The sequence below is a fragment of the Neltuma alba genome, unplaced genomic scaffold (assembly GCF_004799145.2).
Source record: "Neltuma alba isolate B1F8T4 unplaced genomic scaffold, ASM479914v2 tig00012097_pilon, whole genome shotgun sequence".
In the NCBI taxonomy this organism is placed as follows: domain Eukaryota; kingdom Viridiplantae; phylum Streptophyta; class Magnoliopsida; order Fabales; family Fabaceae; genus Neltuma; species Neltuma alba.
Window position 1 is genome coordinate 165,160 of NW_021636654.1, and position 13,352 is coordinate 178,511.

The 13,352-nt window shown below is 33.0% G+C and overlaps 1 protein-coding gene across 1 annotated transcript; it reads left to right on the plus strand.

The window, feature by feature from the left end:
* The first annotated feature begins 2,834 nt into the window (after positions 1-2,834).
* Positions 2,835-7,346, plus strand: LOC114722584 (dnaJ protein ERDJ3A-like). Its single transcript, XM_028908659.1, has 7 exons — positions 2,835-3,032; positions 3,713-3,768; positions 4,311-4,384; positions 4,532-5,064; positions 5,144-5,482; positions 5,831-6,184; positions 6,853-7,346. Exons 1-7 carry the CDS (start codon positions 2,940-2,942, stop codon positions 7,138-7,140), a joined length of 1,737 nt encoding a protein of 578 aa, XP_028764492.1. The 5' UTR covers positions 2,835-2,939; the 3' UTR covers positions 7,141-7,346.
* The last annotated feature ends 6,006 nt before the right edge of the window (positions 7,347-13,352 follow it).

Here is a 13,352-nt window from a genome sequence, read left to right on the forward strand (position 1 = left end):
GAAAATAGTTTCTGATATGAATGCATTATGGAAACCCAGCTAAGCTTATCAAGGGACCTCATAATCAACAAAACGAGAAGCTCAAGGCAATGGTTACTGAATAGTAATGTGAAAGAGAACAATAACTGTAACCTCGGTTGCCCTGAATTTATTTATTTTAGGCCTCAAATATATATAATCAGGAGAAATGCTCGGCATCCGAGCAATTCTGTTTGTTTCAATAACCCAAAAAAAAAAAAAAAACAAACAAACAAAAACTTGGTTATTTAGTACTTTGTAACTGGGTTTCGAAATGCGTCATGGAGGACAAGTTTTATGAATTAACATGATATGATTAAACTTATATCTATTGTACATATTTGATATTTAACATAACATGATGTTTATACATATATCTATTATACTTATATGATATCCTTTTGATTTTAAATATAAGATTTTTTTTTGTAATGTAAATTACATTACAAAAAGGGTTTTATATTTAAGATCGGAAGAGTATTTAACATAACATGATATGATTAAACTTATTTCTATACATACAGTTATTTAACATTATGAGAATTAACATGGTATGATTCAACCTTTTTTTTTTTTGACAGGGATAATTTATTTAAACGTGCCCTTTCCATAGGTGAGGGAAGACACACCCCTACTCGTAGTGTACCCTGTAGGGGAGAGACACACTCACTCACTCCCCTATGATAAAACTTGAAAGAGAGTTCTAGCATTAGACCATTGGTGGCCAATAGTTTCATTGAACACTGGTAAAGCCATAGAAATATTACTGTTAGGCCCTGTTTGGTACAAGGGAATGGGAGGATTGGCACAGGGATTGGTATTGGTATTGCTCAGTTTGTCATGTTTGGTACATAGACTTCAGCAATCCCAGGATTGCTCAATACCACTTTTTGTGGGATTAGCCAGTGCTGCCAGCCCCCCTGGTATTGAAAAATCAATCCCAGGAGTGAACATTTTTGGACCAGATTACCCCTCACCCGCCCCCCTTCCTCTCATTTTGCCATCACTATGCTTTTGCCTCTACTTTTGAAACTCCCATACACAACTATGTCGGCGTCGCCCTCCCCTTTAATTCTTGCGACGGTGATGATGCTGGAAAGAGGCAAAATTGAGGATGCTACGACGGCGACTTATCTCTATCTCCAGATCTCCGTCTTCCTTCTTGGAACCCTCGGCAATGGTTTGACAAGTCTTCGTCCTTCTTCGTTAAATCTGCCTCTGCTTCAGATCTTGAGTGCATAGCAATGGACTAGACCTAGCAGCAAAAGATGAAGATGTAAATCTGAACCTAAATGATAGAGTTGAAGCAGAGGCAGAGGTTGAAGCGGGTAAAAGATACGAAGATGAAGAAGGAACGACGAAAGATGCAGAGTTAAATCATCATTGGAAACTCCTTTGTTTTTTTAAATATGATCTCATACAAGTTAATGATCTTGTATCTAGATCTCAAGGATTCGACTGCATCATCAAAAGGTTGCTGATAGATTTGTTATTGGTTTTGCACTGAATCAATCAGGGAATGCGGTGAAGATCAACGGCAAAGGCAAAGCAATTGCAGACTTTCTTTTCTAAAAAATTAATATGAAGGGGTATTGTTGCCTTTTCATAATTAATGACTGGTTATAAAATAAAATTAATGTAAACATTATTACTCCTTACCAAACATAATTTTAAAGCCACAATCCCAATTCCAATCCCACTCCCAATCCCATTGCCAATCCCATTCCCAGTCCACCCAAATTCAAACCTGCCTACCAAACATAACCTTAGAATAACGTTCTCTTTCCTATCATTCCAATGAAGAGGACTTTTTATCAGTTTTGCAATAAGAAATAAAAAGAACTCGTTAAATATTTTTTAACAAAATATCTTTTTGTTTAAAATATTAATTTTTAACTAATTATAAAAAATTCAATTAATTAACCTAACTCTTCTAATCATTAAATTTTATCAAAAACAATTTTCAAAATTTTAGAAAAATAATTAATTTTGATTAACTCATATATAGATAAAAAGTAATTGATTAGAATGTTTAAAAACACTTATGACAAAAATCATCCCTTTACGCGACGTGCTCAAATTATCATCATAAAATAATTGTTCATTATAAGAAATTATATATCTTTTATATATTTTGCTATAAATAGGATAATTACGACTAACTATAAAACAATATAATGTAATGTAAATTTACAAGGATATCCCCGCTAATTTTTTTTTGGGCTAAAGCACAGGTATTCTCTTATTGGAGGCAATTCTATTCAAAACACTATCGGGTATTAAATGTGGGCACCTCTTTTAACGAGGACTTGAATTTTGATTTATCAAATTGTGAAAAACTAATCTTTTCTGCAAGACTCAATTTCTCTTAATATATCCCCCTAGGCTTTGATTTCAATATATTGGTGATGATGAATGGATCCCGACATGCCTGGAGAAGTGGCCGAAGCTTTCGAGTTTGACAGACAGGCATGGACTTGGAGGGAGGCGGGCTAAGTTTTTGAGTTTTGTTGTGATCATGTCTTTACTTTGATGTTTTGGGCTTACGGCCCTTTCTCTATTAAAAAAAAAACCTTCACTTTCTCTATCCCAAAAAAAAAAAAAGGAACTTAATGCAGCCGTTCCATGATGTTCCCCGACGCGCGCGCTACCTCCCAATCAGACAATTCCTAAAATCTGATTGGTCAATATGCGTGTTGGCACCATAAGTTGCCACGTGTATTTAACGGCCTTAACCTCGAAGCATCTGGATTTGCAGGTCCCGCGAACGGCGAACCTATTTATCGAACCTCAATATTCGTTTCTCTTCTTCAGGCGGAAAAAAACAAAAAAAATCTTTCCGGTACCCAAATCCAATTCTCTCGTTCAAATTTCACACTCTTCGGACAACAGTATCTTATTAGCGAAACTTTGGTTCGAGTATGAAGAGCCGGCATTTATGTTTATGGATAATCTTTATGACCTTTATGGGTTTTCATGCAAGCTTGGACGCGAAAACTATCGATCCTTACAAGGTAAGTGCTTGTTGTCTTGGAGCAGAATACTATGCTACCGTCGATGAAGTGATTGGAGAAGTCGACATCGGTATAATGATGACGGAATGATCACGGTTTAGTAATGAGGCTTGATCCCGATTGGGGATTGTGAATTCTAGATTTTGAGCGGTGGAAAGCTGTCGAATTTGGGGTTTATTGTTTGAATGTCTAAGGATAATTGGCAAGGTGGTGAACATGTGTTCTTATAGTAGCATGATTGATGGATACGCGTTCTTAAAGTCGGCTTGCGGTGAGCTTGACTGAGATAAACAGTTTTAATGGGTTAATTTTGAGTAGTCTTTACTTGGAAATTCTAGCTTAGTTTTATGTAAATAGCTCTTTTGCATGACCAGGTTTAGGTCTTTTGAATAATGCATATTAATGTGGCGTTTAATTTGTTAAGGAAAAGAAATTATATTTTGCCCGAACATGATTTTCATCTCAACCAAAAACCACTGCTAAGCATACTCTAAGAGTTAGGTTTTCGGTTAAGGATTCTCTTATAAATTCTTTTTTTTTTTTTTTAAGTAATCATCAGGCAAGATGGCAACATAGTCTCGCATTTTAATTACTGTTTTTTTTTTTCCTTGTTATGAATTCTTATTTAATTATTGTTGTACAAGAGTATATACTAAATTGCACATATTTGGTTTTACCAGGTCCTTGGGGTTGATAAAAATGCAAGTCAACGGGAAATTCAGAAGGCTTTCCACAAGTATGTCTTCTAAATTATTGTTTGTTGTCACAAGCAAGACTCTCCTTATATTTCTGCAATTGATTGTGCTTCATTGATGAGTGTTTTCTAAAAGCTCATATATGAAAATGTTACCGTCTTTCATATTGCTGCAAATACAAGCAGGCTTTCTTTAAAATAGAAATAGTGGTGTAATATGGATACCTTCATCGATATACCAACCCAAAAGATTGAGTCATCAGAAAGCATGCAAAATATTAATACGTGCTTACTTTAGTGCACAAAAAGAAACTTGGAGAAGAATAGGATATTTCATAGTGCTTATTTAAATCGGTACTGTTGTTATGATTGTCATCAATACAGGTGGATGTTTAATATGTGTTTTTAAAGTGATGTTATCTTAAATCTGTATAGCTCACTGCGTTTAGTATCAGCCAAAATAAGCTGGATTTAGTTTAATGTTGGAAAGAATTTTAATGTGGAGGTTTTGCCGTTAAAATGGCAAATGGATATCATTGACCAGACAAGCCTTTTTTGTTGATTGCTCTTATCTTGTTATGTAGGCTCTCTCTCCAATATCACCCGGACAAGAACAAAAACAAGGGTGCACAGGAGAAGTTTTCTCAGATCAATAATGGTAAATAAAATTGCTCTCTTCCTCTGGCCCATGTGCACAAATACACCCGCTGCTTCCCGTTACATGATATTTTGAATGCCTAGCTTCATTTTATTTCTTATTTGAGATGCTCACGTGCTTGCCTCTTTTTCCCTCTTCCTTTGACAGCATATGAGATTTTGTCAGATGAAGAGAAAAGGAAGAATTATGACATGTACGGTGATGAGAAAGGCAATCCTGGATTTGGAGCTGGTCATCCTGGGGATCAGGGTGGATATACTTATTTCACAGGTGGTGGACCAGGACAAAGTCAGTTTAACTTCAGACCCGGACAATGGCAGGATATGGGTGGGCAGGGAGGTTCTCAGTCATTCTCCTTCTCCTTTGGCGGGTCTGGTGGTCCTAGTTCTTTTGGATTTGGTTTGGATGACCTTTTTGGTAGTTTTTTTGGTGGTGGAGGACGTGGTGGTGGGAATCAGTTTGGTGGTTTTGGCGGTTTTGGCGGTTCAACTGGTTCTCAATCTGGAGCTAAGAGTTCCGGTAAAAGTTTTAGAACCATAAATTCCCAAATCTTCAAAAAGGAAATAGTTGATCAAGGCATGACTTGGCTTTTGTTATCGTATACACCCTCATTGAAGGGGCTCGAACACTTTGAATCCATTATAGAGGATGTCAACAGTTCACTGCAAGGAGCTATAAAGGTTTATTCATTATTATCTCTTGTTTTCTATTTTGATAATTGTTTGGAGTTTCATGGCTTATTTCTCTTTTATGTGACAGGTTGGAAGTATTGATTGTGGAAAGGAGGCCTCTTTCTGTCAGCAGCTTGGCACATATCCCCGAAGATTTCCAAGGGTTTTTGTTTATTCTTACAAGGGAAATGAAAAGGGTTCTTTGATAGAATACAGTGGTGACTTGGTTGCCAAGAATTTAAAGGCTTTCTGTCAAGACCACCTGCCAAGGTTTTCAAAGCGAGCTGACTTGAATTCTCTTGATGAATTTTTAACTTCTGCAAAGTTGCCTGGGGTGATGCTTCTGTCTGCTAAGAAAGATACTCCTGTAATCTGGCGTGTTCTTAGTGGTCTGTATCACAAGCGCTTTACTTTCAGTGATGTCCAGGTATGTTAATGCTGGCCTTGAAACTCTCTTATATGTTTCTATATTTTGCCCCGTAGTGTTTGGTCTTGCCCTTTGTCCTGCTTTATTTAATTCTATTGAGCGAGTAGGAAGAGGCCAGAAAACTCTCAGTAAATCGTATGCAGACATTTTGTTTCAACTACTGCTTGCAAGGTGAAGGGGATCCAATTTAAGAATTTTTGTGGAAGGCTGATTGATCTTAATAAATATATATATGATGATCACTTTTCTAAAATGATATGACAAAATTGAACAATTTATATGCAAAACGATGCTTCTTGTTTCTTTTTGTTTTGAAGAGAGATCTAATGTTTTGGCTGATATGTGCAGGTTCATGATGTTTCCGATCCAAGAGTGAAAAAGCTGGGAGTTGATGCGCTCCCGGCTATAGTAGGTTGGCTCCCTAATGGAGAGAAGCAGAATTTGAAAACAGGGATTTCCGTAAAAGATATAAAATCTGCAGTTCATGATCTCAGTAATATACTTGATAGTTTTGAAAAAATAAGCAAAAAGGCAGGATCAAGACAGGCCAAAAAAGCATCCACTGATTCGGATGAGAGTCAGATACAATTCCTTTCTCGATCAAACTTTGATGTTCTTTGTGGCGAGAGAACCCCAGTCTGCATAATTGGTTCCTTTAGATCCTCTAAAGCCAGAGAAAAGCTGCAAACAATCCTCTCTTTGGTAAGTGTATCTTTCATTTAATCATGGTTTCTAAGGCTATAATTATTTTTTGACCAAGAGGAACAAATTATATATTACACTGAATTTCTTAGTTCAATGTTTGTTAACAGCAATACACAGACAACTAAGATGTTTGATTTGGGCAATATATACACTTCAGTAATGAATCAGTTTAATCAAGGAAACCTATCAGAAGATAAACATATTTTCAAAAGCAACAAAAGATAATTCTTTTCTTCTTGGGGTTTTCTCGTCATTTCCTTCTTTTCTTGTCCTTGAGAAGTGGACTGGGAGGTTAAGGGTGGGAGTGAAACTGTAAGACATCGGGTTAGTTAACAAAGGGATTTTCTAATTTGATTGCTTTATCAATAGATGACTGCTCTCAACTCTTTTTCATATTGACTTGATTTGAATCAAAGGTAATTACATAGGTTACTGAGATTTGAAATTTAAGGTTGAAAATTAGGAAAGGTTAATACATTTGAACCTTAAATTAAATTAGGAATTTGGAGAACAAGGCAAGAGGTTATAGTTCTGACTTTTTAACAGCATCCAGAGGGAGCACCACCTGAAGCTTGTTAATGTTGTTCTGTAATTTTGTTCTCTCTATGTATAATCCTCTATTCCACCAAATCTTTTAATCAGAATTTGCATGTTTGTAATTTCAGGTCTCTCAAAAATCTTTCTCAAGGCAATCAAATCAAGCATCAGGCTTCAAGGATTCCATTTCCTATGCCCTTTTGGATGCCACAAAGCAACCTTCTTTTCTTAAAGCATTTGATAAAACTGGATTTAAGTCATCAAATACGTTCTTGATTGCCTACAAACCTAAAAGAAGGAAGTTCACTTCATTTCTCGGTGAAATGACGATGGAGGAAGTCGAGAATTTCGTCAGCTCAGTTCTAAATGGAGATATACCGTTCAGGGAAACAAGAGAGAAGCCTGTACTCATGTAGAGCTTTGGGCAATGACACTGATTTTTGCAGTGTTACGATGTCATGTACATATTCAGTTGAGTTATATGCTATAGTATCACTATGTTGATCCTTTCTTATCCTCATGTGTGGAGGTATTTCTGGATCTTCCTCGCAGGGGCAGTTTTGGGACACAAAAGATGTTCTTCAGCAAGTTAAAACAAAAGATTTTACAGAATTTTTTCTGAGATTTCAGAGCATTCTTTTTTTTTTTTTCTCTCCCTCTTTTAAAAAAATCATCATATGATGTTGAATTGCATAAAAGCATAATTTATTAACCTTATATAGACATGAAAATTGCAGCTGGGTTTCTTCATATACTTGGGCTAATCTTGTCAAGCTGAGGAAAGTGTTTCTTCAAATAGAAAAACTTAGTAATGAAAACTCCTTTAAAAAAAAAAAAAACAGAGAGCAAAAGCTATGTTATTCTTGGTGTGGTCGGATATATAGATCGCGTAATACTAACAAAGTCCATGAATAGGTTTTTAATTAAAGATCATTGAGCATTGTCTTCAATTTTTCTTTATCTTTTTTCAGAGGACTGTCTGATTTATTAGTACAAAAAAGCAAAACTGTGTCGCGCAGATGAAGATATTTTAGCGGGAGTTTTTCTGGGGCCAAGAAAGGGAAATGCTTAGATTATGTATTGGAAAATTAAGTTAATTTGAAACGGGAAATAGTAATTTAAAGGGGCTAAACCGACAATATATATGATTTTATTTTTGGGGAAAAAAGATACTTTGAATGTTGATCAATGATTAATTTTTGCCTGTTAAGATTAAAAAAAAATTTGATATCACTTATGCTAAGAGTGTCTCCATTTCAAAGTATGGATGATATGAAGGTCAGCTTGTTGACCTTCACAAGCCACAGTTCCAGCCTTGCCTTCTGACGCGTGTCCTCCAAAAACTCTCTTCAAAAACCAACAGACTTTTTCTTGTCTTCCATTCGATTCTGATTCTGATCTCTTTTTAGTGGACGCGTTTGGCTCATTGTAGGAGGCTAAGACGTGGCTTTGTTAATTAATAAAAGCCCAAGGCAGGAATTCTCTCCAAGCGAAGTTGCACGTGCCACAGCTTTTCGCTCCCTCTTTGTTGCTGTTATTACTATTTCTGATACTTAATATAAGAACTGCTCTTCGGGTTTTTAACATAAGACTTAATTCTTAAGTTAGTTTTAGTTTTAAATATAAGATTGATTTATCATATTTATCAATTTTCTCAATCATAATCAAGTAGAAGAAAGGGAGAGGATATTAAAAAAGATAATTATGGTGTTTTAGAAAAAATGTGTTATTTTTTTATAATTAACTAATTTACCTAACTTCCTTAATCTAATCAAATTAATCAAATGGGTCTTCTATTAAGAATCAGAGGAGTAATTAATTAATTTGAATAAATTAAAAAAATAATTAAGTTAGTTATTTCTAATAAATAAGTATTATTTTTTCTCAAATATCTTTCCTAACCAAGTATATGAGCTATAACTACTATTATTATAAAGATTATTTTTTAAAAAAAATAGATAAATATAAAAAATAAAGTAAATTGAGTTTTTATATTTAGGATCAAAATAAAAATTAAATGAGATATTATATTACCTACTACTATTATCTTTTGAGATGGACTTTGAAGATATTATTCATTCCGGAAAGCACAAAACAAGCGACGGCCCACCCTTGTTTTCATTTTTCAGCCTTCCCTTTACCACCTTTCCTTATGGTTTTGACTTTTGACCAACTCCAATTATTTTTTTCTTTTTGACCGGAACTCCAATTCATTTTTATCAATTGTTCTAAACTATTAACAGAATTCTGAGGCCAATTTTGATTCCATCCATTCTTATTAATTATTAATTTACTACCGTTGAGAGGGGGAAAATAAGGGAGAGCGCAGACGAAGTAATTCATAAATTAATCCATTTTATGAATCCAATAAAACAAAACCAAAAAAAAAAAAATTGCCCGTCAATAAATATCTTGTCAAATTCGCATGAATTACTTTCAACGCTCTGGTTACAATCGCGTACCTAGTTTGACACATACACGAGTACCCACTTATATATTAATTATTAATTAATGTTATACCACATACGTCCGATTCTTTTGAGATATATGAAAGAAAAAGGTGGGATCATGGAATGGCTCGTAGTTGTTGGGTAATAATTTCAAGATGAGTCTGGATGGTTCTTGAACTCTTCAGGGCCTCTACAAATGGAATCCCATAAACACTACGCTTCTATTTCTCCGGTTTTAAATATAAAATTTTTTTTATAGTCTAAATTTTAAATTATAAAAAGAATCTTATATTTAGGAACGGATAAGTATTTGATATAAAACATTAAGAATATAAAAGGTAAATATTATAATTAAAATCGCAAAAAATTATTTAAAAATATTTAGTATGAAAAATTATTTGTTACTTAAAATTAAACAAAATTACACAGGTGGGATTTGGTGTAACGTTTATTATTAACAGCGCTGCTTTGGGAAAAGATAAAAAAAAATGAAAACTAGGTTGCTATTGCTAAAAGAGAAAGAAAAGACAATAAAAGAAAAGGAGGAATCTTTTACATAAAGCTAAAATGATTTTTAAATACTTAACTAAATTTACTCAAAGGCTCAACTGAGACCTTTACCATAGTTTTAATTTGCAAAATTCATTTGAAATCCTTTCATTCATATTCACACAAAAATGCCATTTGTCCCTTTCATTTGCCTCTGAAAGGATTAAAGTTTCAAAGAGGTTGTTATATATCTCGTGATTTGCTGGCACTTTCAAAGACTTCCACCATTCAAGTTATCTTTTGGAACTTGCCGTCCAAGAAAGGGAAAACGAAAGAAAAAGAGCTATTGTTATTATCTTCATTGTTGTTTTGTATTAATCATTTGAAGTTGCTTTTCAATCAAATTTACAACTAAGAGAGAATGGTTATATACATTAATTCCAGAAACGAATAATCTAAATTGATTTTCTGAAGTAAAAAGTTTCATTTGAACCTTTTTAATTCACCCTTTTCCCATTTTTAAAAATGCAGACCACATTTCACATGAATTGGCAAGTTCATATAGTTGCAAATATAGTGAATAAATGTGAATCAAACTAGTCTTGCACTATGACTTAAAACAGACTTAAAACTACGAATTCACTCTCTAATTCGAGTCTATTATAGTATTATTAGTGCTACAAATGACCTAATGAAAGTTACTTATACCAGAATTATATGTTTTTCTCAATGGAGTAATTTTAGGACCCAGTTTTAACTGTTTTTCAAAAGCCTATTGATAATTTGATTTTTGTAGATCCTAGAGCAACATCTATTATCAAAAATAAAAAATCAGACCACATGTTTCTTTTTGCCTTTATTACACAAAAAAATCTATATGAATCAAATTCAAACTAGTAGCTATGTTAGGTTCTTAGTGAGGAAAAATAGGATTTTCGGTAGAGTTGGAAAGACAAAAATTAGAATATGGGAAATTAAAAAATTATCTGTTCACCTAATTATGTAAAAAAATTATTGAATGTGATGATGATATGATATAATAAAATAGTACTCATTCCTGTCCTAAATGTAAAACTTGTAATTTACATTATAAGATGGGTCTAACATTTAAGACAGGAGAAGTATTAATTCATTAATTCATCCCTAAATATATGAATTAACCAAATAATCAGCCTGTAGACTTTTGTCTGTCATGTTTCTCTTTTTCCTATTTTCAGCCTGATTCAACACGAAAGAATTGGGCAACATCAGACACCCTGGCATTTGCGGGCCAAAATTATCATATTAAAAGAAAAAGGAAAAAAATCACATGTAAGATGCACAATTTTGAATTTAAGAATTGAAGTTTTGGCACCAAAAAAAAGAATTTAAGAATTGAAGTACTCTATGGCCAAAAAATAGTTCATGGAGCTGGATTTGGAATTCAAGGTACAAATGGCCGCTGGATAACGCTGCATTTTATTCCAAGACTTTTGACATTATTGCTACTCTCAGTAACATGTTTTACTTGATGGCCAATTTTTTATTATTATAATTAATTGCGGCACCTGCTTAAGACTTTAAATGTAATTTGAAACAAACTCACGTAATCTCCATTATATTACATTCTATTGCCAGTTATTAAAGTTCCAATAGTTCTATAACCAAACAGGCCATTGAGACGTGTGTGTGTCCAAACACACATTTGTTGTTTTTTTGAGATTTTTTCTCAGAAAATTAGGGGTAGTTAATATGTTTGTGCCATGTTCATTTATGATTGACTTTTACCTGTTTTGGCCGTGACCAGCCACGATTCCAGCCTTGCTTTCTGACGCATGTCTCCCAAACTCTTCAAAAATTTTGATTCTCATATTAATTAGTACTGCACAGGAATAAATGTTATTTTTTTTTTTGGCCAGATCACAGGAATAAATATTAATCACAATAATAAAACTACTACTATTACTTTAGATCTGGACACGTTGGGCTCATAGATTTTTATTTTAGAAGGGTAGGTCGTGGTTTTGTGGATTAAATTAAATTAATAAAAAGCCAAGTTGCCCACTTGCACATGCCTCACTAGAGCCAACCCACCATTTGTTTTTTTTTTTTTTCCTTTTAAGATTCGCTCTCAATATTAATTATACTATTCATTCCCCAAGCACAAAACAAGCCACAACCCTTTTATTACAGTATTGAGCATATAATTGCGTGCATGTATTCATTGCTGCCATGAAATTTGAAGGATTACTAAAAATCTAATTTAGACAGTTTAATTTAAAATTTTTTAATTTCTAATAATAGATTTATTTTCTCAAGAAGGAACAGTTATAATGTCATTTTTATTTTGAATTATATATTACTAAAATAAAAATATATTTAAAATATAAAATTTTTAAATTAAATATGAACTATTCAAAATTAACTTGAATAGTTCAAATTAAAATGTGAACATAAAATGCTCACAAATAAGCATGGAATGTGCTTCCTATTTTCCACACTCTCTTTACCGCTTTTCCTTACGCTTTTGACACCCAAAAAGTAATTTATTTTAAATACACCTCCAGTCCTAATTATAAGAGCCAATTGACTAATTTGAGGAAATTAAGAAAAGAAGTTAAGTTAGTTATTTATAATAAATATGTGTTGTTTTTCCTAAAATATCTTTACTAATTAAGTATGTTGATTAAAACTATAATATTAGAAGGACTATCTTAGAAAAAATTGAGTAAATATGATAGACAAAATAGATTGGGGTCTTGTATTTAGGATCAACATAAAAAATCAAATGGAGTCTTATATTAAGGGCCAGAGGTAGTAAATTTCTATTAATCAATTGAACTTGTGACGCACCCCTCACGAAGAGGGAAAGTTTTGTGCTATTAGAGCTAATGGTTTTCGTCATTCCTATCAATTGATCTAAATTAGGAAGAGAATCCTTAGGCCCCTTTTGACTCTATCCATTTTTACTAATTATGTTTGCGAGAAATTAAAAAAGAAAAGGCAGAGAACAGATGAAATAAAGTAATTCATAAATAAATCCTTTTTGTATTCCATAAGTAGGAGGGAAGTGTCCCTTTTATGACGCAAGTATAGAACTTTAATATCTTTAGGACTCGTTTATTATAAGAATTCATGAAAGGAACATACCAAGTTAGATTCACGCTGTATATATAATATGGAATCCAATAAACAAAAAAGAAAATTGCCAATGTCAAACTTTTATTTAGGGAAATATATTATCAAATTTAAATAAATTACTTTGGTTACAATCACAACGCTAGTTTGACCCAGATACGCGAACCTAATGTAATACTGTTTCCTATTCTTAATATAAAAATTAGATAACTATTCTACGGATATCATAAAAATTAATTAAATTAGTTACGTAAAATAATTTGATGTTGTGTTATTTAAAATATTCTTATTAATAAATCATATGCACATAAACTATCTATTGTTGAAAACTCCTTAACATATATAATCACTATGTGGATTACTTGGAAGCAAAATAAATAAATATTGAAATCAAAGTTAATTAGGATATTATATTTAGGATCAAATTGAATCTCCAACAACTGTATATGTTGGATTCTTTTAGGAGATATAAAGCAGGAAAAAAAGAAAAAATTATAATCAAGTCTTAAAAAAGGAAAATAATTACTAAAAAGTCTCAATAACAACCTAAGCAACCTGTAATGACAAGTTTC